The 26,454-nt window shown below is 39.2% G+C and overlaps 1 protein-coding gene across 1 annotated transcript in view; it reads right to left on the minus strand.

Annotated features, from left to right (window-relative positions):
- The window catches only part of LOC121102438 (adhesion G protein-coupled receptor E3-like), a 63,210-nt gene that overhangs the window by 2,468 nt on the left and 34,288 nt on the right, over positions 1-26,454 (minus strand). Inside the window, exons 3-7 of the mRNA XM_040628289.1 lie at positions 21,839-21,906; positions 12,574-12,675; positions 11,194-11,368; positions 2,893-3,006; positions 1,168-1,361 (exon numbers count right to left, since the gene is read on the minus strand). Coding sequence (XP_040484223.1) covers positions 1,168-1,361; positions 2,893-3,006; positions 11,194-11,368; positions 12,574-12,675; positions 21,839-21,906 — 653 coding nt within the window. The remainder of the gene's footprint in view (positions 1-1,167; positions 1,362-2,892; positions 3,007-11,193; positions 11,369-12,573; positions 12,676-21,838; positions 21,907-26,454) is intronic.

Here is a 26,454-nt window from a genome sequence, read left to right on the forward strand (position 1 = left end):
ATCGGTAGCGCTTTGATTGATTACATATTACCAATAGCAGGCCGTGCATGAAAACTGTTAAAAATATGTTGGGCATCAGAATTCCATTAGAGACCATTGAGGGTACACCTTTGGAATAAAAAAAAATTGACAAGGCAGGAACAACGCTGGAGAGGATGTGGAAGAAAGGGGATCCCTTACACTGTTATGGAATGCAAGTTGGTACAGCCACTCTGGAAAACAGTGTGGGAGGTCCCTTAAAAGTTAAAAATTGAGCTGCCCTTTGATCCTGGAAGCACACAATTCACTATGGTATTTTTACCCCAAAGATACAGATGTAGTGAAGAGAAGGGCCATATGCACCCCAATGTTCATAGGCAGCTATTGGTCCACAATGCCAAATTGTGGAAGGAACCGAATGCCCTTCAACAATGACTGGATTAAGAAGATGTGGTCCATATATACAATGGAATATTACTCATGCCATCAAGAAAGAACGAGTTACCCAACATTTGCGCAACATGGACAGGACTGGAGGAGATTATGCTAAGTGAAATAAGTCAAGCAGAGAAAGACAATTATCATATGGTTTCTACTATTTATGGAACATAAGAAATAGCAGGAGATCGTAGGAGAAGGAAGGGAAAGAATGAAGGGGGTAAACAGAAGGGGAATGAACCATGAGAGATATGGACTCTGGGAAACAAACTGAGGGCTTCAGAGGAGCGGGGGGGGGGGCGGGATTGGGATAGGCCGGTGATGGGTATTAGGGAGGGCATATATTGCATGGAGCACTGGGTGTTATATGCAAATAATGAATCATGGAACACTATATCAAAAACTAAGGATGTACTGTATGGTGACTAACATAACATAATAAAAAATTATTAGTAAAAAAATAAAATTATGTTCAGTTAGCCAGCATATAGTACATCCTAAGTTTTTGTTGTAGAATCGATTTCATTTTTACAGACTTCCAACCTGTGAATTCATCAGCAGGGAAATGAGCAATGGGTGTTATATGCAAACAATGACTCATGGAACACTACATCAAAAATTATGACATACTCTATGGTGACTAACATAACATAATAAAAAAATAGATGGATAAGGAAGAAAAAAAAGAAACATTCCCATTTAATTACAAAATCCCTGCAAATATAATAGAGTCACTTGGTTCTCACACACCTTTTCATGCTGAAATGTGAAATTAATGGACATGGACAGCGAGGTGTTCTTTCTGGATCCCATTGTACCACTCACCACCTTGGAGTTCAGGTAGAAATTATGCAACTTTTCCTTTGTCGTTAGGTTTTCCTCAGACACAAAGCTCTTGTCGATGATGGGACCAATAGAAGCATAAGATATAAATGCGACAATACCTGGGATAAAGAAGAAAACCCCACCTAGTTTCAGTGATGCCCATTTGGGGGCAACATAAATGATTTAGGGAATCACCTATATTAACTTTCATTTGTGAATAGGATGCCAGACCATTGGAAAAAATTATTTTAGTTCCCATTAGTTGAACCTTTACTGTGGGACAATGTGCTAAGTCATCCATATAAGTCATAATCATTTAATTTTTAATGCATTTTTAAATTTAAATAACAATTTCATCATTACTACCACTCTTGCTAGGGAAAATTTTTCTTTGGCACTTTATAGTTAAGGAAAAGTTTAGAGATATTAAATAACTAACTTTAGTTTTGAGCTAGGAAAAGGTGAAGTCATTATTATATTCCCCCAAAATTTCAATGCAAATCAATGAATAGATGGAAGGAATGAAGGCAGAGGGGAAAGAGGCAGGCAGTTTAGTAGATGGGTGAGTGGGTGAGTATATGGATGGAAGAATGGATGGATGGACAGAGGGAGGAAAGGAAGGATAAATGGAAGCGTGGATGGATAGATGGATGGATGAAGGATGGATGGATGGAAGGGTGGAGGATTGCATGGATGCATGGGTGGATAGATGGAGGGAGAAAAGAAGGATGGAAGAATGGATGGATAGATGGAAGGGTGGATGAATGGGTGGATGGATGGATGAAAGGAAAGATGAAAGATTGGGTGGATGCATGGATGGATGGGTGGAGGATTGAGTGGATTTAGAGAAGGAAGGAAGGGAGTAAAGGAAAGGGAAGAGAAAGAAAGAGGGATGGAAGGAGAAAAGGTGGAAGAAAGAAGGAAAGAGAGAAGGGGAGAAGAAGGGAAGAGATGAAGGAGAGACCAAGGAAGTGAAAGAGGGAGAAAAAGACTATTAGCAGGCAAGTTTGTGAGAGGGAAAGGTCATATGAAAAATAGTAAAGGAAATATCTTAAAGGTGATTAAATATAGACTTTGCACAGTTTTTAAGACGAGCTAGACAAATATGAAATCACTATGTTGTACACTTAAAACTAATGTTATATGTCAATTATACCTCAAGTAAAATTTTTTAAAAATTTAAAACTTGAAGCAAAAAATAAATGAATAAAAACCCACAAATATTCAGAAATTTAAAAAAAGAGAGAGAGCTAAAAGGCTGATTGATTTCCTCTAGGAAATAGGGAGACATTCACCGTTCACATACAGGGGAAAGACATCTGTTTAAGGAGACCAGCCTGGAGAACTTCAGAGGGTGGAAGTGATTCAAGCAAGGAATAGACTTGGGAAGTCATTAAGAAATCTCAACTCTAATCCTGCTCCAACACATCCAAAGTAACCAGAATAGGATTCTTTTCTTTTCCTTTTTCTTTTTTTCTGGCTGTAAGAGCCCAAGGTGAATTTCCCAGACTCTGGCTTTATAAATGTCATCCACAGAACTTAAGTAACAATAAAGGGCTTCTAGGAACTGTTTTACAGGAGCAACATGGAATTCCATTCAGAAAATTCTTGGACTGGTAGTCTAAGTTCTAGGGCCACCATATAGAGTACCTCCCGAGCTTTCCTTCTCAACGGTGGTGCAGTGAATATCCATGGTCTGTTTTTCTGCCTTCAACCTGAATGTCTTCTTCAGCCTGCAGTTCTTAACCCTTCGTGTTTCAATGGCTAAAAAACAGAGAATTTTTGGTCAACAGCAACATCCACTTGCCTGCCTGCTCCAATGTGATAATCCTCTGCACTGGATACCAAAAAGAAAAGACTGCACACTCACAGGATTCCTGATTAGTGTGGAAAAGAAATGGCCAAACTCTGTGGGCATTTAGCCAAATTCAAAAAGTGAACTAAGAATTAACCAGGGACCTTTACTCTTTTCCTTATCATTATTGGGATAAAATACACATATCATGAAACTTAACCATTTTTTAATAATAATTTTTTATTATGTTGTGTTAGTCACCATACAGTACATCCCTAGTTTTTGATATAAAGTTCCATGATTCATTACTTGCCTATAACACCCTCATCCAACCCTGGCTGCCACCATCTGCTTCTTGTGTCCATGGATGGGATTCCTCTAGGGATACCCTATGAGTGGGATAATAGAGTATTTGCTCTTTTGTGTCTGGCTTATTTCACTGAGCATAATGTTCTCAAGGGTCATCCATGTTGTAGCCGGTGTCAGAATATCCTTCCTTTAAGGCTGAATAATATTATGTTGTCTGGATACACCACATTTTGTTTATCTAGTCATCTGTGAGTGGTCACTTGGGTTGCTTCCACCTGTTAGCTACTGTGAATAATGCTGCTGTGAACATGGATGTATGAATATCTCTTTGAGTTCCTGCTTTCAATTCTTTGGAGTATAGACCCAGAAGTGGAATTGCTGGGTTATATAGTAATTCTATGTTTAATTTTTTGAGGTACCACCAAGAAACTCCACATAGTTGCACCATTTTACATTCCCACCGGCAGTGCATAAGGGCTCCCATTTCTCCACATCCTCACCAATGCTTGTTATTTTCTGGTTTTTGGTAATAGCCCTCCAAGTTGATGTGAGGTATTGCCCTTTTCTCTTCAACCTAGAACGGACTCACAGGTCAGGAGGGAAGGCAGAGGAGACAGAATCATTTCCAAATCAGCAAGAGAGGCAACATATTGAAAATCATTAGGGATTATGCTAAGTGAAATAAGTCAAGCAGAGAAAGACAATTATCACCTGGTTTCACTCATATGTGGAACATAAGGAATAGCACCAAGGACCATAGGGGAAGGGAGGGAAATCTGAATGTAAGAAATCAGAGAGGGAGACAAACCATGAGAGACTCTGGACTCTGGGAAACAAACTGAGGGTTACAGAAGGGGGGGGGAGTAGGGGATGGGGTAACTGGGTGATGGGTGTTGTGATGAGCACTGGATGTTATACGCAATCATTAAACACTACATCAAAATCTAATGATGTACTCTATGTCGGCTAACTGAACATAATAAAAAAAAGAGTATGTTTATCATGATGAGCACTGAGTAATGTGTAGATTTGTTGAATCATTATGTTGTACAACTGAAACTGGAATTTAATAAATAAAACAAATTTTTAAATAGAAAAAAAAGAAAGAAAATGGTGTTGTCAAGAACTGTGGTGTTTGGGATTCGGATTGGAGCCACCACCTATGTATGACATGCTATGGGTGACCTTGGGCCAATGGCTTAATTGTTCCTAGCTTCCATTTCCTCATCTACGAGATTGGGATAATAATAGTGACAGCCTCAAGGAGTTATCAAGTGATTAAAGGAAATAATTAATGTGCACACTCTTTGGCCACCTATCATGAGCCAAGCCATAGTAGTGAATGAGACAGATGGGGTCCCTTAGCTTCATGGATTGCAGAAAATATGCACTCTGGTTTAGCTCCTTTGGGTTTTAATGAGCATACACGCCATGAAGTGGAAAGAGTGCATTCAATGTCTCCTTTATGTACACCTTGATTAATGTCAGGTTAAGCCCTGATAGAATGTCCACACCCAGCTGTAGGTAACAGAAGTTCCCCTATGCCCTCTGCCGCCTGAGCCTGGAACCGGCAGGAACCACGAAGGACTCAAAATAATATACCTGCGCGGAATGGAAATACCAGCATCTGCAGATATTTGTATCAAAAATAAAGACATGCTGGCAACATTAGTATCTTTCAAATAGGAATATCATATTTTTAAATAATATTTTTTATTATATTATGTTAGTCACCATACAGTACATCCCAAGTTTTTGATGTAAAGTTCCATGATTCATTGCTTGCGTATAACACCCAGTGCACCATACAATACGTGCCCTCCTTAATACCCATCACCAGCCTATCCCATTCCCCCATCCCCTCCCCTCTGAAGCCCTCAGTTTGTTTCCCAGAGTCCATAGTCTCCCGTGGTTCATTCCCCCTTCTGTTTACCCCCCTTCTTCTCCCCTTTCTTCTCCTACCGATCTTCCTACTTCTTATGTTCCATAAATGAGTGAATATCATATTTTACACACACAAAAGATCATAAAATGTTATCATTACAAATTTATTTTTTATATTTTATTTTTTTGTTACTGATTTTATTTTTTTTTATGAAGTTCAGTCAGCTAACATATAGTACATTGTTAGTTTTTGATGTAATGTTTAATGATTCATCACTGTGTATAACACCCAGTGCTCATCACCACACATGCCCTCCTTAATACCCATCACCCAGTTACCCCATTCCCCCACCCTCTCCCTTCTGTACACCTCAGTTTGACTCCGATGAGTCCAGAGTCTCTCATGGTTTGTCTCCCTCTCTGATTTCTTACCATTCAGATTTCCCTCCCTTCCCCTACGGTCCTTGGTGCTATTACTTATATTCCACATATGAGTGAAACCATATGATAATTGTCTTATCTGCTTGACTTATTTTAGCCTAATACCCTCCCGTTCCATCCATGTGATGCAAATGGTAGGTATTCATCCTTTCTTATGGCTGAGTAATATTCCATTGTATATATGAACCACATATTCTTTATCTATTCATCTGTTGAAGGGCATCTTAGCTCCTTCCACAGTTTGGCTGTTGTGGACATTGCTGCTATGAACATTGGGATGCACTTGCCCTTTTTTTCACTACATCTGTATCTTTGGGGTAAATACCCAGTAGTGCAATTTCTGAGTCCGTAGGGTAGCTCTATTTTTAATGTCTTGGGGAACCTCCATATTGTTTTCCAGAGTGGCTGTACCAGCTTGCATTTCCACCAACAGTGTAAGAGGGTTTCCCTTTCTCCACATCCTTGACAACATTTGTTGTTCCCTCTCTTGTTAATTTTAGCCATTCTGACTGGTGTGAGGTGGTATCTCATTGTGGTTTTGATTTGTATCTTCTTCCATTCTGTTGGTTGTCTTTTGGTTTTGTCGACTGTTTCCTTTGCTGTGCAGAAGCCTTTTATCTTGATGAATCCCAATAGTTCATTTTTTGTCTTTGTTTCCCTTGCTTTTGGAGACATGTCTAGCCAGAAATTTCTGCAGCTCAGGTCAAATTTTGCTTTCTGTGTTCTCCCCTAGGATTTTGATGGATTCCTGTCTCACATTAAGGTCTTTCATCCATTTTGAGTCAATTTTTGTATATGGTGTAAGAGAATGATCCAGTTTCATTCTTCTGCATGTGGTGTCCAATTTTCCCCACACCATTTGTTGAAGATACTGTCCTTTTTCTATTGGATATTCTTTCCTGCTTTGTCGAAGTTTAGTTGACCATAGAGTTGAGCACTTTAACAATATTTGTTCCTCCAATCCATAAGCATGGAATGTTTTTCCATTTCTTTGCCTTCTTCAATTTCTTTCATGAGTGTTCTATAGTTTTCAGAGTACAGATCCTTTGCCTCTTTTGTTACATTTATTCCTAGGTATCCTATGGTTTTTGGTGTAATTGTACATGGGATCAATTCCTTAATTTGCTTTCTTCTGTCTCATTGTTAGTGTATAGATATGCAACTGAGTTCTCTGCATTGATTTTATATTCTGCCATGTTGCTGAATTCCTGTATGAGCTCTAGCAATTTTGGGCTGGAGTCTTTTGGGTTTTCCACATAGGGAATCAGGTCATCTGCAAAGAGTGAGAGTCTGACTTCTTCTTTGCCAATTTGGATGCATTTTATTTCTTTTTGTTGTGTGATTGCTGATGCGAGGACTTCTAGTATTATGTTGAATAACAGTGGTGAGAGTGGGCATCCCTGTCATGTTCCTGACCTTAGGGGAAAAGCTCTGTTTTTCCCATTGAGAATGATATTCACTGTGGGCTTTTCATAGATGGCTTTTATGATATTGAGGTATGTTCCCACTATCCCTACACTGTGAAGCATTTCAATCAAGAAAGGATGCTATATTTTGTCAAATGCTTTTTCTGCATCTATTGAGAGGGTCATATGGTTCTTGTCCTTTATTTTATTAATGTGATGTATCACGTTGGTTGAAACACCCTTGCATCCTAGGAATAAATACCACTTGGTTGTGGTGAATAATCCTTTTAATGTACCTTTGGTTCCTATTGGCTAGTATTTTGGTGAGAATTTTGGCAACCATGTTTATCAGAGATATTGGTCTGTAATTCTCCTTTTTGATGGGGTCTTTGTCTGGTTTTGGGATCAAGGTAATGCTGGCCTCATAGAACGAGTTTGGAAGTTTTCCATCCATTTCTATTTTTTGAAACAGCTTCAGAAGAATAGGTGTTCTTCTTTAAATGATTGGTAGAATTCCACTGGGAAGCCATCTAGTCCTGGACTCTTGTTTGTTGGGAGATTCTTGATTACTGTTTCATTTCCTTGCTGGTTATGGGTCTGTTCAGGTTTTCTATTTCTCCCTGTTTCAGTTTTGGTTGTTTATATGTCTCTAGGAATACATCCATTTTTTCCAGATTGCCTAATTTGTTGGCATATAGTTGCTCACACTATGTTCTTATAATTGTTTGTATTTTTTTGGTATTGGTTGTGATCTCTCCTCTTTTATTCATGATTTTATTTATTTGGGTCCTTTCTTTTTTCTTTTTGATAAGTCTGCCAGGGGTTTATCTATCTTTTTTTTAAATAATAATTTTTTATTATGTTATGTTAGTCACCATACAGTATATCCTTAGTTTTTGGTGTAGTGTTCCATGATTTGTTATTTGTGTATAACTCCCAGTGCACCATGCAATATGTGCCCTCCTTAATACCCATCACCGGCTTCAGAGGGGAGGGAGGTGGGGGACAGGGGTTTATCTATCTTATTAATTCTTTCAATGAACCATCTCCTGGTTTTACTGTTCTGTTCTACTGTTCTTTGGTTTCTTTTTCATTGATTTCTACTCTAATCTTTATTATTTCTCTTCTCCTGATGGGTTTAGGCTTTATTTGCTGTTCTTTCTCCAGGTCCTTTAGGTGTAAGGTTAAGTTGTGTATTTGAGACCTTTCTTGTTTCTTGAGAAAGACTTGTATTGCTATATACTTCCCTCTTAGTACTGCCTTTACTGCATCCCAAAGGTTTTGAACAGTTGTATTTTCATTTTCATTTATTTCCATTAATTTTAAAAATTCTTCTCTAATTTCCTGGTTGACTCATTCATTCTTTAGCAGGATGCTCTTTAGCCTCCAACTCTTTGAGTTCTTTCCAAATTTCCTCTTGTGATTGAGTTCCAGTTTCAAAGCACTATGATCTGAAAATATGCAGGGACTAATCTCAGTCTTTTTGTACTGGTTGAGACCTGGTTTGTGGCCCAGTATGTGATCTATTCTGGAGAATGTTCCATGTGCACTTGTGAAGAATGTATATTCTGTTGCTTTAGGATGGAATGCTCTGAATATACCTGTGAAGTGCATCTGTCCAGTGTATCATTCAAAGCCCTTGTTTCCTTGTTGATCTTCTGTTTAGATGATCTGTCCGATGCAGTGAGTGGGGTGTTAAAGTCCCCTACTATTGTATTATTATCAGTGTGTTTATTTAATTTCATTATTAATTGGTTTATATAATTGGCTACTCCCATGTTAGGGGCATAAATATTTACAATTGTTAGATCTTCTTGGATAGACCCTTTAATTATAATATAGTGTCCTTCCTCATCTCTTATCACGTCTTTGGTTTAAAATCTAATCTGTCTGATATAAGGATTGACATCCCAGTTTTGATATCCATTAGCATGATACATGGTTTTCCACCCCTCACTTTCAATCTGGAGGTATCTTTGGGTCTAAAATGAGTCTCCTACAGTCAGCATATCAATGGGTCTTGATTTTTTTAATCTAATCTGATACCCTATGTCTTTTGATTGGAGCATTTAGCCCATTTACATTCAGACTAACTATTGAAAGATATGAATTTAGTGACATTGTATTACCTGTACAGTCACTGTTTCTGTATATTGTCTCTGTTCCTTTCTGGTCTATGTTACTTTTGGGATATCTGTTCACTTAAATGATCCATTTCAATATTTCTAGTAGAGCAGGTTTAGTGACCACAAATTCTTTTAGTTTCTGTTTGTCCTGGAAACTTTTTATCTCTCCTTTATTTTGAATGACATCCTAGCTGGATAAAGTATTCTTGGCTACATATTATTCTCATTTAGCACACCCAAACTTATTTTTTTAAAAAAGAGGAAGTTAGGATATCTTTACCTCTATATAGATTGGGGTATATGTGCATATATATGTATATGTGTGTATATATATATGTTATATATGTATAATACATAAACATATATAGGGATATATAACTTATAATATGTATTTTATATAATGTATATGTACATATTATATATAATTTATAGACATAAAATTTCTAGATATGGAAACAGAGACTCAATGAGATAAAGATACTAACCCAAGGCCACACTTCCAACAAAGGACAAATTGTTCTTTTAAACCCAGGTCAGTCAACTAGGTCTGGCTCTTAACAGTACAGTGAGTACTTCTCAACCCAGAGAGTACATTAGAATCATTTGGGGAGATTTAAAATTACTGATGCTCAGGCCTCATCTCCAACTGGGACTTCTATCGCTATATTTTTACTGTTCCATATGATTCTAATGAGCATCAAGGCCAGGAACGACTTCACTGAGCAATGTGGAGAGATTAAGATGGCACTCCATGACCCTCACCCTAGTCTCCTAGAATCCAGGCCTTGGTGAAGTCCTTCCCATTAAGTGTGGGCTGGCCTGGCAACTAGCTTCTAAGCAATAGAATATGGCAAAGGTGATGAGCTGCTGTGTTTGTGATTATGTTGCATAAGGTAGTAACACCCATTTTGCTAACAGACACTTTCTTGCTGACTTTGATCAAACATGCTGCTCTACAGAGTGGCAAAGAACCGAGGGTGGCTTCCACCTTCCAGCCAGCAAGAAACCAAAGCCCTCAGTCAAATACCCCAAAAGGAACTGAATCCTGCCAACAACCATGTGAGCTTGGAAACAAATTCTCCCTGTTCAAGCCTACAGGTGAGACTCCAGCCCCAGCCAACACTTTGATTGCAGTCTTGGGAGACATCCCCAAGCAGAGTCCTCAGCTAAGCCGTGCCCTGACTCCTGACCCATGGAAACTATGAATTATAGATGTGCTGTTCATGATCACTTGTTGTGCAACAATTACTAACTAATACACTGACCTCGAGAGGATTTTTCTGAATCTCCAGGATTATAGATGTTGTATACTTTCTTCTCCTTGCTGATCTGTATTTCCTTGAATGCTTATAAGAAATAGATATCTCCAATCCAAAATTAAAGCCACACTTTTCTCTGTCATTATAGTACCTAATGAAATTGGTACATTATAGTACCTAATGAAATTGTACCAAACTTTTGACTGTGGGTCCATGTAGAAAAAAAATCAGGGGCACCTGGGTGGCGCAGTCGTTAAGCATCTGCCTTTGGCTCAGGGCATGATCCCGGTGTTCTAGGATCAAGCCCCACATCAGGCTTCTCTGCTAGGAGCCTGCTTCTTCCTCTCCCACCCCCCCCCCCGCTTGTGTTCCCTATCTCGCCGGCTGTCTCTCTCTGTCAAATAAATAAATAAATAAAATCTTTAAAAAAAAATCAAATCCGTGAAATCCAAAATTTTACAAAGCAGTGCACACTGACAGTTTGTGTACTGGCTGAGAGAAGAATGTGCACTCAGACCTGGGTGGAGAGTCTGATTCTTGACTCTTACACCACGCATGAAGCCAGGAACTCATGCACTTTTTCTGGGCATCAGCCTCCTTATCATAAAATAGAGGTAATTACATCTGCACATCAGCACTAGTAGGAGCATTTTGTGAGATGATATTGCAAACTCGCTACAACAGACGCAACACACAAGGGAGCTGTGCTTACCAGTGTTGTGATTTCTTACCCATAAAAGGCCCTTCCACCTTCTGTGTTATTTTCCTATTTCTGGATGCAGCTACAAGGACAGCCTTCTCCACAGTCTGCAGGTAGATTGTCACTAGCCCTGCTTTCTCTTTGTGCTTTCCAGTGGGTAATTGGGAAGTGAGGTTTGTGAGAAAACGGTAAGAGTCTCCAATTTCCTGTTAGAAACAAAGCTTGTTAGGTGAACGGTAGGCTTTGCAAGGTCAAAGTCCTTTAATCAAACAAATTTGGGCTTGTGTTTTGGCCAAATAAATTTACCAATAGCCCTGAGTCTTTGACCCAGCACTGTAAAAGCAAAAGCATGCTGGTTTAATACTTATTCCATAATAAAACTGTTTTCCTTCATGTAGACTTTTGTGGTGCATTTTTATTTTTATTTTGCCATGTGATAACTTCAAAATTAAATTTGACAAGAATCACAAAAAAGGAGGTATTTACTCTCATTGACAGAGGTTTGAGGGAACTTAAAGCTTTTTTGGGACCATCCCACACCCCTCTATGCACAGACTACAAAGGACCCATGTGAAATGAGATTCTCCTGAATTGGCAAACTCTGGTTGAGCCCAGTTCTGAGAATCTTCACATGCCTCATATCATAAGAAGGGAAGTCTCAGTAGACTCAGTTCCTTAACATGTCTTTCAATACCTTCCAGTATTATCGTAGTTTTTGGTTTTGATTTAGTTAAGTATCCATCTACATTGGTCAAAGATTCCAATGTTGTAGTTATGTAGATGAGTAAGTCATGACACCTCATATATGGCATGATGGCTCTAGTTAAGAATACCATATAATATGCTGTACATTTGCTAAGAAATTTCAGGTACTCTCACCACACACACACACACACACACACACACACACACACACACAGGTAAATGTGAAGAAACATATGTTAATTAGCTTGACTGTAGTAATCATTTCATTATGTATATGTATATCAAAATATCATGATGTACTCCCTGGATATATAAAATTCTTACTAACAGACATTTTAAAAACCTCATAGAGATGAGATTTTTAGAGCAGTTTTAAGGCAGTGAAACTATTCTGTTTGATAATATAACAGTGGATACACATCATTATACAAAAGTCACAGAATGGACAGCATCAAGAGTGATGCCTAATGTCAGCTATGGCCTTTGGGTGACATTGACAAGGCATTGTAGGTTCACAAAAGTACCATCTGGTACCAGATAGCAGGGGAAGCTGTGCATGTGTAGGGGTGGGGATATATGGGAACTCTGTTTCTGCTCAGCATTGTTGTGAACTTTAAACTGCTCTAGAAAACAAAGCCTACTAAAGGGGGCTGGCAATAGAGACAGCATCCACCTGCACCTGGAGCCAAAGGAAAGGAGCTCAGACCTGCAGGGACAGAGCAGTGTTTCCCTCTCCACAGCTGCGGGACAGCTTTGCAAAACGGGCGCAGATCTGTCTGCTGTTGTCCTGAGGACTCTTCAAATTTAACTATGAGAAAAGAAGAAAAGGAGGATTTGTTATTTTTCCTTTTAATCAGCTCAGGCTGGCTGTCTAGTGGTTTTTATAGATGAGCCCCAAACAGATACTTAATTTTTTCCCTAAATTTTAAAATTTAAATTCATTTAATTTGCATATATTATTGGTTTCAGAGGTAAAGGTCAGTGATTCATCAGTCTTATATAATACCCAGTGTTCATTACATCACGGGCCCTCCTTAATGCCTGTCACCCAGTTACCCCATATCCCCCACCCCTCTCCCCTCCAGCAGCCCTCAGTTTGTTTCTCATGATTAAGAGTCTCTTATGGTTTGTCTCCCTCTCTGATTTCATCTTCTTTTATTTTTTCCTCTCTTTTCCTATGATCCCCTGTTTTGCCAAACACATACTTTAAAACTGGTCACCAAAACACAGCTTTGGCACCAACTAGCCATGTGACCTTGAAAAAGTCAGTTAAATCTCTCTGGGCCTCAGGGTCCTTAATTAAAAGCAAAGGAGTTCAGAATATATGATCTTTACGTTTTCTTTAGGCACTAAAAGTCTTTGATTAATTATATTGAGGGACCAACTATGCACACTGGCCAATCCAGCCAAGAATATGTCTTGCCAGCCCTTTCTGGCTTGCCAGGTCTCTGTGGACAGGTCTGACGTTATTCTGATGTTCCTCCCTGCATACTTAGGAAATCTCTCCCCACTAGATTTTCAGGATGTCTTCCTCAGTTCTAGGAAGACATATTTTTTTTTTCTTTAACAATTTCATTGAGATATAATTCATCCATAGGACTCATCCATCTAAAGTATGTAATTCAGCCGTGGACCCAGGCTGCCCACCCCCATCACCACCACTGCTGCCTCCCCGGACCCAGTACCACTCATGGTTTTAGAAGCCCAAAGGGCAGAGACAAGCGGTGCCCTGACTTGACCACTGAGAGGGTCTCTGGTGATGGTTTTCAGGGGTGCTTACAGAAAGAGACACTGTGTTTTCTGGAGGGTTCAGAGAAGAGCAGATTGTGATTTCTCTGCTCTTGGGCAGAGGTCCGGGTATGGACATTTTCCTTTGCTCTGACCCTCCGAAAAGGCCAAAAAGCCACCAGAGTACAAAAGCCCCAAAACCCGGTTTCCATGGAGCCCCTGATAGAGGGCTGGGCAACTCCAGCCAAGCAGGGTTACCTGAAAAATGGTGCGGCAGGCCCCTCCCCCAGAAGACAAGCTGGAAGAACAAGAGGAAGATGACCCTAGGGTCCCCATAAAACCATAAAAACCCCAACACCAGGAGAAAATAATATATTGAGCTCCAGGTGTTGCCTGACAGCTTGTGTATTTCTCAGATACAACTTTTTTTTCCCTTTTTATTCTTTCTCATGTTCCTTCGGTTTATTTTTTTTACCTTTTCCTCATTTCAACTAGATGTTTAATATAACATATTTCATAGTAGCTTTTTAACTTGTACTTTTTCACACACACACACATACACACACACACATATATATGTATATATATATTAATAGATATAAGCTTCAATGTAGTCATTTTTTCCCTATTCAATAATACCTTTATATGTTTACCAGTTGTGTTTTCCCTGTAACTCTGGCAAGTAGTGTCCTCTAACAAAGAGAACAAAATACACCCAGGAAGTACTGAAACACCCTATCTTGCCCACATTAAGAAATTATAGCCCCCTCCCTTCACCTCCACCTTTTAAAAAATTTTTAATCTTTAATTAAAAAAATTTTTTTTTATTTCATGAATTTTATTCTTGAGTTTCATTTTGGCTTTTTTTTTTTCAGTGGTGGCTTCTGACCACTCCAATTTTCCCAGGGTGCATCTTGTCTGGATTGTGGTTGATATTTTGGACTCTGTACATTCCCTCAACCACCCCTCAACAGAATGACTAGGAGGAGGAACTCCCAACAAAGAAAAGAAGAAGAGACAATGGCCTCTCCCACAGACCTAATGGATATGGATATAAGCAAGATATCAGGGATAGACTTCAGGGTAGCAGTTATGAAGTCAATAGCTAGGTTTGAGAAAACCATTAGCGGCAACATAGAATCTCTAAAGGCAGAAATGAGAGCCAATCAGGCTGAACTTAAAAATGTTATGAATGAGATGCAGTCTAAACTGGATACTCTAACAACTAGAGTAAATGAGGCAGAAGAAAGAATCAGTGATCTAGAAGATAAACTGATAGGAAGGAACAGGAGGAGGCCTAGGACAAACATTTTAAAATCCACGAGAGATTAGAGAGATTAACAATGCCATGAAATGTTCCAGTGTCAGAATTATTGGGATCCCTGAGAGGGTGGGGAGAGAGGATTAGAAGGTAATTTCAGCAAATCGTAGCTGAGAACTTCCCTAATCTGGGGAATGAAACAAGCATTCATGTCCAAGAGGCAGAGAGGAACCCTCCCAAGATCAAGGAGAACAGACCAATGCCTGGGCATGTAACAGTAAAACTCACAAATCCTAGAAGCGAGGAAGACATCCTGAGAACAGCAAGGGAGGAGAGATTTCCTACGTATGCAGGGAGGAATGTCAGAATAACATCAGACCTGTCTGCAGAGACCTGGCAAGCCAGAAAGGGCTGGCAAGACATATTCAGGGTACTAAATGAGAAAAACATGCAGCCAAGAATACTCTATCCAGCAAGGCTGTCATTCAGAACAGATGGAGAGATAAAGAGCTTCCATGACTGGCAGAAACTGAAAGAATATGTGATCACCAAGCCAGCCCTGCAAGAAACGCTAAGTGTGGTTCTATAAAAGAAGACCCCAAGAGTAATATAGACCAGAAATTTACAGAGACAATCCATAGAAACAGGGACTGTATAGACAATAGAATGGCAATAAATACATATCTTTCAGTAGTAATCTCAACGTGAACAGCCTAAATGCTCCCATGAAATGGCATAGGGTTGCAGATTGGATACAAAGACAGGACCCATCCATATGCTGTCTATAAGAGACTCATTTTTAACATAAAGACACCTCCAGACTGAAAGTGAGGGGATGCAGAACTATTTACCATGCCAGTGGACCTCAAAAGAAAGCTGGGGTAGCAAATCTTATATCAGACAAATTAGAATTTAAACCAAAGACTGTAATAAGAGAGCCAGAGGGACACTGTATCATTCTTAGAGGGTCTATCCTACAAGAAAATCTAACAATTATAAATATCTATGCCCCTAACATGAGAGCAGCCAACTACATAAGCTGGCTGTTAACCAAAATAAGAATCAGATCGAAAATAATACATTAATAGTAGAAAATTTTAACACTCCACCCTTAGCATTGAACAGATCATCTAAACAGGAGATCAACAAAGAAACAAGAGCTTTGAATGACACATTGGGCCAGATGGACTTCGAAGATATATACAGAACATTCCACCCTATAACAACAGAATACTCATTCTTCTTGAATGCACACAGAACTTTCTCCAAAATAGATCACATACTGGGTCACAAATCAGGTCTCAGCCAATGCCAAAAGACTGAGATTATTCCCTGCATGTTATCAGACCACAATGCCTTGAAACTGGAACTCAATTACATGAAAAAATTTGGAAGGAATTCAAACACTTGGAAGTTAAAGAGCATCCTGCTAGAGAATGATTGGATCAACCAGGAAATTAAAGAAGAGCTTAAACAATTCATGGAAACTAATGAGAATGAAAGCACTTCAGTCCAAAACCTATGAGATATTGCAGATGTGGTCCTAAGAGGGAAATACACAGCCATCCAAGCTTCTCTCAGAAAATTATGGACTATGGGAAACGAAGTGAGGGTTTCAGGGTGGGGGGTGGGTGAATGGGTTAGCCCAGTGATGGGTATTAAGGAGGGCACATATTGCATGGAACACTGGGTGTTATATGCAAATAATGAATCATGGAACACTACATCAAAAATTAATGATGTACTGTATGGTGACTAACATAACATAATAAAAGAAAAAGAAAAGAAAAGAAAATTAGAAAAATCCCAAATGCACAAGCTAATCTTATACTTAAAGGAGAAGGAGAAAAAATAGCAAATAAAACCTAAACCAGGCAGGAGAAGAGAAATAATAGAGATTAGAGCAGAGATAAATGAAATAGAAACCAGAAAAAGAGTAGAACAGATCAATGAAACTAGGAGCTGGTTCTTTGAAAGAATTAATAAGATTTTTTTTCAAAAACAGCTTTATTGAGATATAGTTCACATTCCATACAATTCACCCATTGAATTGTACAATTCAATGGTTTTTAGTATAATCACAGATATGTGTGATCATAACCACAGTCAATTTTAGAATAATTAATAAGATTGATAAACCTCTGGCCAAACTTATCCAAAAGAAAAGAGAAAGGACCCAAATTAATAAAAATCATGAATGAAAGGGGAGAGATCATGACTAACACCAAGGAAAATAGAAAAAGTTATTAGAAATTATTACCAGCAACTATATGCCAACAAATTAAGCAACCTGGAAGAAATGGATGCTTTCCTGGAAACTTACAAATTACCAACACTGAAACAGGAAGAAATAGATAATCGGAATAGATCAATACCCAGTAACAAAATTGAAGCAGTAATCAAAACCTCCCAAAAAACAAAAGTCTAGGGCCTGATTGCTTCCCAGGGGAATTCTACTAAATTTAAAGAAGAAATAATAACTATTCTCCTGGAGATGTTTCAAAAAATAGAAACAGAAGGAAAACTTCCAAACTTGTTCTATGAGGCCAGCATTCCTCTGATCCCAAAACCAGGCAAAAACCACATCAAAAAGGAGAATCACAGACCAATATCCCTGATGAACATGGATGGCAAAACACTCAACAAGATCCTAGCTAATAGGATCCAACAGAACATTAAAAGGATTATTCACCACACCAACTGGGATTTATTCCTGGGATGCAAGGGTTGTTCAACTTTTGCAAATCAATCAATGTGATAGAGCACATTAACAAAAGAAAAGACAAGAACCATATGATCCCCTCAATTGATGCAGAAAAAAGCATTTGAAAAAATACAACATCCATTCCTGATTAAAACTCTTCAAAGTATAGGGATAGAAGGAACGTTCCTCAGTATCATAAAAACCATCTATGAAAAGCCCACGTTGAATATCATTCTCAATGGGGAAAAGCTGAAAGCCTTTCCCTTAAGGTCAGGAACACGACAGGGTGCCCACTCTTACTACTATACTTCAACATAGTACTAGAACTCCTAGCCTCAGCAATCACACAACAAAAAGAAATAAAAGGCATTCAAATTGGCAAAGAAGAAGTCAAACTCTCTCTGTTCACAGATCACATGATACTTTATGTGGAAAACCCAAAGACTCCACCCCCAAATTAGTAGAACTCATACAGCAATTCAGTAATGTGGCAGAATATAAAATCAATGCATAGAAAACAATTGGTTTTCTATACACTAACAATATAACTGTAGAAAGAAAAAAATAAGGAATTGATTCCATTCACAAAAGCAACAAAAACTATAAGATACCTAGGAATAAGCCTAACCAAAGAGGTAAAGGATCTGTACTCTAGAAACTACAGAACACTTATGAAAGAAATTGAGGAAGAAACAAAAAGATGGAACAACGTTCCATGCTCATTGATTGGAAGAACAAACATTGTTACAATGTCTATCCTTCCCAGAGCAATTTACACTTTAAATGTCATCCCTATTAAAATACCATTGGCATTTTTCAAGGAGCTGGAACAAACAATCCTAAAATTTGTATGTAACCAGAAAAGACCCTGAATTGCCAAGGGAATGATGAAAAAGAAAAACAAAGCTGGGAGCATCATATCGGCTGACTTTAAGCTATATTACAAAGCTGTGAACACCAAAACAGCATGGTATTGGCACAAAAACAGACACATAGAGCAATGGAACAGAATAGAGAGCCCAGAAATGGACCCTCAACTCTGTGGTCAACTAATCTTTGGCAAATCAGGAAAAAATATCCAGTGGGAATAAAGACAGTCTCTTCGATAAGTGGTGCTGGGAAAATCGGACAGCTACATATAGAAGAATAAAACTGGGCCATTCCCTTACACCATACACAAAGATAAACCATGAGAGACTATGGACTCTGGGAAACAAACTGAGGGCGTCAGAGGGGAGGGGGGTGGGGTAGTGGGATAGGCTGGTGATGGGTATTAAGGAGGGCACATATTGCATGGTGCACTGGGTGTTATACGCAAGTAATGAATCATGGAACTTTACATAAAAAACTAGGGATGTACCATATGGTGACTAACATAATATAATAAAAATATTATTAAAAAAAAGATAAACTCAAAATGGACGAAAGGCTTCAATGTGAGACAGGAATCCATCAAAATCCTAGAGAAGAACATAGGCAGTAAACTCTTCGACATCATCCACAGTAAGTTCTTTCAAGACACATCTCCAAAGGCAAGGGAAACAAAAGCAAAAATGAACTTTTGGGACTTCATCAACATAAAAAGCTTCTGCACAGCAAAGGAAACAGTCAACAAAACTAAGAGGCAGCCCACAGAATGGGAGAAAATATTTGCAAATGACATTACAGATAAAGGGCTGATATCCAAGATCATAAAGAACTTCTCAAACTCAACACTCAAAAAACAAATAACCCAGTCAAGAAATGGGCAGAAGACATGAACAGACACTTCTCCAAAGAAGACATACAAATGGCCAACAGACACATGAAAAAAGTGCTCAACATCATTAGTCAACAGGGAAATACAAATCAAGACCACAATGAGGTGCCACCGTACACCAGTTAGAATGGCAAAAATTAACAAAACAGAAAACAACAAACATTGGAGAGGATATGGAGAAAGGGGAACCCTCTTACATTGTTGGTGGGAATGCAAGCTGGTACAGCCACTCCGGAAAATAGTATGGTGGTTCCTCAAGTTGTTAAAAATAGAGCTACCCTCTGACCCAGCAAATGCACTACTGGGTATTTACCCCAAAGATACAGATATAGTGAAAAGAAGGGGCATGTTCTTAGCAGCAATGTCCACAATAGCCAAACTGTGGAAGAAGCCGAGATGCCCTTCAACAGATGAATGGATAAAGAAGATGTGGTTCATATATACAATGGACTATTACTCAGCCATCAGAAAGGATGATTACCCGCCATTTGCATCGACATAGATGGAACTGGAGGGATTATGCTAAGTGAAGTAAGTCAAGCAGAGAAAGACAATTATCATATGGTTTCACTCATATGTGGAATATAAGTAATAGCACCGAGGACCATAGGGGAAGGGAGGGAAATCTGAAGGGGTGAGAAATCAGAGAGGGAGATGAACCATGAGAGACTATGGACCCCGGGAAATAAACTGAGGGTCTCAGAGGGAGGGGGAGGGGGGAGGCGGTAACAGGGTGATGGGTATTAAGGAGGGCACGTGTTTGGATGTAACTAATGAATCATTGAACGCTACATCAAAAACTAATGACGTACTATACAGTGGCTAACTGAGCATAACAAAAAAAAATAAACCACATGATTATGTGCAAAAAAGAAAAAGAATACAAAAACACTAATTTGAAAGGATATAGGCACCCCTATGTTTATTGCAGCATTATTTCCAATAGCCAAGTTATGGAAGCAGCCCAAGTGTACATTGACAAATGAATAGGTAAAGAAGATGTGGTGTGTGTATATATATATATAAACCTATATATAGGTATATACATATGTATATGTAAATATATGTAGATATACATATATACGTATGCATATATATGCATACACACACACACACACACACACACACACACATATATTCAGCCATAAAAAGAATGAAATCTTACCATTTGGAATGACATGGATGGAGCTAAAGAGTATAATACTGAGCAAAATAAGTCAGTCAGAGAAAGACAAATGCCATATAATTTCACTCATATGGAATTTAAGAAACGAAACAAACAAAGGGGGAAAATTAGAGACGAACCAAGAAACAAACTTAAATATAGAGAACAGACTGATGGTTACCAGGGGGAAGGATGGGGAAAATGGGGGATGGGGATTGAGTGCATTTGTTGTGATGAGCACTGAGTACTATATAGAATTGGTGAATCACTATATTATGCGCCTGAAACTAATATAACACTGTATGTTAACTATACTGAAGTTAGAATAAAAAACATAATAAAAATAAAAAAATTAAAAAAATAACTGTATAATTCAATGGCTTTTAGCGTAGTTACAGATTTGTACAACCATCACCACAATCAATTTTAGAGCATTTTCAACACCCTCCCCTAAAATCTGCATTCCTGAGCAATCACCCCCAGTCTCCCCATCCACCCACCCCCTAGTCCCTGGCAACCACTAGTCTACTTTCTGTGTCTCGGGACTTGCCTATCTGGACACATCATGTACATGGAATCACACTCTCTGTGACCTTTTGTGTCTGGCTTCTTTCATTGAGCATCTTGTGTTCAATGTCCATCCACGATTGTAGCATGTGTCAATGCTTCATTCCTTTTTATGGCTGAGGAATAGCTCAGTGTATGGATGGATCACATTTCTTATGAGTTCATGGGCATGTTAGTCATTTCCACTTTCTGGCTCTTGTGAATAATTTCACTGTGAACACTGGTGTACAAGTCTTTGTGTTGATATATATTTTCAATTTTCTTGGGTATATACCTAGCAGTGGAATTGCTGAGAATATGATAATTCTATGTTTAACTGTTTGAGGAGCTGCTGGGCTCTTTTTTTATTCATAATAATATTTTATTATATTATGTTATTCACCATATGGTACATCCCTGGTTTTTTATGTAAAGTTCGATGATTCATTGGTTGTGTATAACACGGGCTCTTTACCAAAGCAGCTCCATGGCTTTCCTTTCCCGTCAGCACCAAAGAGTTTTCTGCTTACTCTGCATCCTCACACCTTGATGACAGTCTTGTTAGATACCCTGCATTAACATATGCAGCAAAGCACTCCCTGGATTCCTAACCCATAGGACTTTGGAGACAATAAATGTTGTTCAAGTCACTAAGTTCTGGGGTCACTTGTTACATGGCAATATATATTGAATACACCTGCACATTATGGTGAGGTACCCCTCCCTAGATCACCCCTCTCTATTCTGAGGATAGTCTCCTGAACACTTGTGAAAGCAGAGTGCAAACCCATGAAGTGGTGAACCCAACCTGATTCTGACAGTTCTGGAAAGCTGGATCACTATTGTCGATGTTAGAGCAGGTCACATGGTTGATTTCTAGGACAGAAAAGAGATAAGGTGGGTTAACAACATAGGTTCATCACAGGAAAGAAGGTGCCATGTCTACTTTATTTATTTATTTTTTATGTTAAATACAATTTAATCTTTCTTTGATAAATCACAAAGTTCTTTGGTATACGCAGAATCATCATGGTGTACTTAAGAAATATAGAAAAAATGATTTTGTAAATTTTTAATACATGTATGTTCATTTTATATGAAATAATTGTATATTTAATTAGAAAAAAATGAAAAAGGTCAAGGGTAAATTTTTAGGAAAAACATTACAAGTACATGAATGGCAGACATAATCAATTGATAGCTTCTTATATGTCTTTTTGTTTTGAATATGTGTTTGTATATAAAGTAAAGACCATTCTCCTGAGGTACAAATTCTGATAGGTCATCAACTTTTTTTTTGTTTTATTCTTATTTATTTATTTATTTAAATATTCTATTTCTTTTTTTATAATAATTTTTTATTATGTTATGTTAGTCACCATTCAGTATATCCTTAGTTTTTGATGTAATGTTCCATGATTCATTATTTGCGTATAACACCCAGTGCACCATGCAATATGTGCCCTCCTTAATACCCATCACCGGCCTATCCCAATCCCCCAACCCCCTCCCCTCTGAAGCCCTCAGTTTGTTTCCCAGAGTCCACAGTCTCTCATAGTTCATTCCCCCTTCTGTTTACCCCCCTTCATTCTTCCCATCCTTCTCCTACCAATCTCCCTGCTATTTCTTATGTTCCATAAATGAGTGAAACCATATGATAATTGTCTTTCTCTGCTTGACTTATTTCACTTAGCATAATCTCCTCCAGTCCTGTCCATGTTGCTGCAAATGTTGGGTAATCGTTCTTTCTGATGGCTGAGTAATATTCCATTGTATATATGGACCACATCTTCTTAATCCAGTCATCTAGAGAAGGGCATCTTGGCTCCTTTCACAATTTAGCTATTGTGGACAATGCTGCTATGAACATTGGGGTGCAATGGCCCTTCTCTTCACTATGTCTGTATCTTTGGGGTAAATACCCAGTAGTGCAATGGCTGGATCATAGGGTAGCTCAATTTTTAACTTTTTAAGGGACCTCCACACTGTTTTCCAGAGTGGCTGTACCAACTTGCATTCCCACCAACAGTGTAAGAGAGATCCCCTTTCTCCACATCCTCTCCAACATTTGTTGTTTCCCGCCTTGTCAATTTTTGCCATTCTAACTGGCATAAGGTGGTATCTCAGTGTGGTTTTGATTTGAATTTCCCTGATGGCTAATGATTTTGAACATTTTTTCATGTGTCTGTTAGCCATTTGTATGTCTTCATTGGAAAAGTGTCTGTTCATATCTTCTGCCCATCTTTTGATTTGATTATTTGTTTCTCGTGTATTGAGTTTGAGAAGTTCTTTGTAGATCTTGGATACCAGTCTTTTATCTGTAGTGTCATTTGCAAATATCTTCTCCCATTCTGTGGGCTGCTTCTTAGTTTTTTGACTGTTTCCTTGGCTGTGCAGAAGCTTTTTATCTTGATGAAGTCTCATAAATTCATTTTTCTTTTGTTTCTCTTGCCTTTGGAGATGTGTCATGAAAAAGTTGCTGTGGCCCGATGTCAAAGAGGTTATAGCCTATGTTTTCCTCTATGATTTTGATGGATTCCTGTTACATTGCGGTCTTTCATCCATTTGGAGTTCATGAGAGACTCTTAACTATTAGAAACTAACTGAGGATTGCTGGAGGGGAGGAGAGTGGGGGGATGGGGTACTGGGTGATGGGCATTAAGGCAGGCACATGATGTGATGAGCACTGGGTGTTATATGTAACTGATGAATTGTTGAACTCTACATCTGAAACTAATGGTGTACTATATGTTGGCTTATGGAATTCAAATAAAAATAAAATATAGGTTTCATTGTATAATTTCTGTTTTACAAGGGTGTTATGGGTATGCACGTGTTAGCGTTAGGAGATTGTAGGCATGGTCATCCATATGTGAGAATCCCTGAAAACATCCACGTGCCGTGCCAAGGTTGTAAAAGCCCCTGACATGCCTCAATCAAGAGAGAAATCAAAACTCAGACCATGGTAAGTTTACAAGCTAACTGGAATTTCCCCCGAGAATGCCTGAGAAATTACTGACTCACAACAAAACGTTGGGTGGTTTTAGTCCCCGCTCACGGTAATGTACGATTCTAGCGTAATGTGACTTTGTCACTGGTTCTTCGATGTGGGGGTGGGGCAAGGCCGCCCTGTGCACTGTGGGAGGTTGAGCAGCAGCACTAACTTCTCCCAGTAGATGCCAGTAGCACCCCAGTTATGACCATCAAAACTGTCTCCAGACACAGCCATGTGTCCCCTAGGGGACAGAACCACCCCCAGGTAACAGAGGGCAGGGCCCAGGCTTTGCCTTGAGAAGAACTGAGTTTGTGTTTTGATTCTGCTGTGTACTCTCTGAGTGACTTTGAGCAAATTTCTTAACCTCTTTGAGCCTTAGTTTCCTCACCAGTAAAATGAGAATCATGATAATCATGTCTATTTCATGGCTGCTATGAGCTTTGGATGAATTAATGCATACAAAGTATAATACATTTCTGGGCACACAGTAATAAACAATCAGTAAATGGTAGCTATTTTTCTACAGTGGACTCGTGCGTTGGACTGGTTTGGCATAAGTGATCAGCAGACAGAGCAAGAAGTGAGTGTGAATAGTACTGGGAATCCAGCCCACTGTTGAGATGGCCCCAGGGTGAGCCAGGATGGGAGGCCAGCCACAGCTGGACAGTCGTCAGCCCTCCTGGGTTCTGTCTTGCCTTGCACTGTGTGATTGTCTAGCCCAGGGTTCTCAGCCTCCTGAGATAAGATTTTTCATTCAAAAGAGCTAGTTAAGAATGCACATGTAACTCCCCTTTCTTCACTTACCCCTGTGGGTAAAAAGAACAAATAAGAACTGTTAAAATAAAAACAAATGCAGAATAGTCCCTGAAATCCTGAAGGAGTGCCATCAACAGACCAGAAAGTTCTAAGGAATTTCTGTAAGATATGGTGCAAATGAGCCTGAGTGCTAAGAGAAACCAGAATGGGAAGAACTCTGAAAACCACAGGCACCAGACGTCCTACCGACCTACATGGGAAGCTTGTCAATGGAGAACTGCACAGGGATCCACACTCCAAGTCAGCAGGAGCTGAAAGTAGGAGTGGCCAACTGGGGACGCCACTTCCAACTTGACATTTCATGTCACCAAACTGTACCACCTGCCATGTGGATAAAGAAGATAAAGGTAGCTGCTTTAATGAAGCAGAGGGTTTGTTTCAGGGTGCTGATGCCAAAAGCAAGTAGCACATAGCCTGGTGAAACTGACTCTCACCCAGGACATCTCTAATTCCAGAGTCAGAGGGGCCTATGATCTGCTTACCCCTTCCTAGTCCATAACCTAAAAGAAACCTACCTGCCTGGTATTCTGTTCCTATCTGGTTTTTGTACATGGATCAGTGGTCATCTTTTCTATCACTGAAAGTCCACAATGCCAAGAAAACCTGCACCAGGCAATGTATTAATAGCCTTAATAAGTATGGAGGCACAGCCATGGACCCCATGACATTGAAGAAATGTTTTAAGCCAGCCTGAAGGAAAAGCAAGACAGGGAAGCAGTGACAGCAAAGTGTACTGGACCCAGTTTATGGCCAACATCACTTTTGCTCACTCACATCTCCCAACTCCCCTGAGACACCTCAGGTGCCTTGTCTCCTAATAGCACAGACTGACTTGACCTCCCCCAGCTGAGGTTTCCTCTAGTGTGGTGGGCATCATAGCAGCTCCAACACCCAGATCTGAACTCATCATCCACATGGAGGCTCTGGGATCCCCACCTGGACTCAGATGAACTCATCTGCTGTGGGATGCAGTGTCTGCTTTCCCCAACAGGCAAATCACCCAGAAGTCAGGGAAAGTCCAATGAGGCAAAGCTGCCCAAGGGGAGAGAACAACATGAGAAGGAGCTGGCCTCTCTCTTTTCTCCCTCTCTCCTCCTGCCAAGGGACTGTCCCAAAACAGTTATAAGTGGCCTTTCTGGAAAGTCTTGCATGGCCACACCACCATCTGCATTGTCTTACAAGGCAGCATCACCACAGGAATGCACGATCTCGAATTTGCTCTCCCTCCTTCCCTGCTTCACATCTTCTTCTTCCTCACTGTTGCTACCGGGATTGCACACACAACCACTACTGAAAGCCTGAATACATGTTGTGCCTTGGGTTCTGTTTTCTAGAGAAAATCTGGCCTAAGGTACACAGTTAATACAGGAAAGAGGAGAGAACTTAAAATCCTCAGAAAGGATCTCCAGAAAGATTCAAGAAGTCATTTTTTTAAATAATATAAGAATAGGCTTTCTTCAAGCCATTCTGTACCTTAAACTTATATAGAACTATATGTCAATTATATCTCCCTATGACTGGGGGCAATTTTTTTATTATTTTTGTATTATTTATTTCAATTCTTACACAATGCACATTATTGTTTCATCCTCCTCAGGAATGCATCATAAATG

The sequence above is a fragment of the Ursus maritimus genome, unplaced genomic scaffold, assembly GCF_017311325.1.
Source record: "Ursus maritimus isolate PB19 unplaced genomic scaffold, ASM1731132v1 scaffold_14, whole genome shotgun sequence".
NCBI classification, from domain to species: domain Eukaryota; kingdom Metazoa; phylum Chordata; class Mammalia; order Carnivora; family Ursidae; genus Ursus; species Ursus maritimus.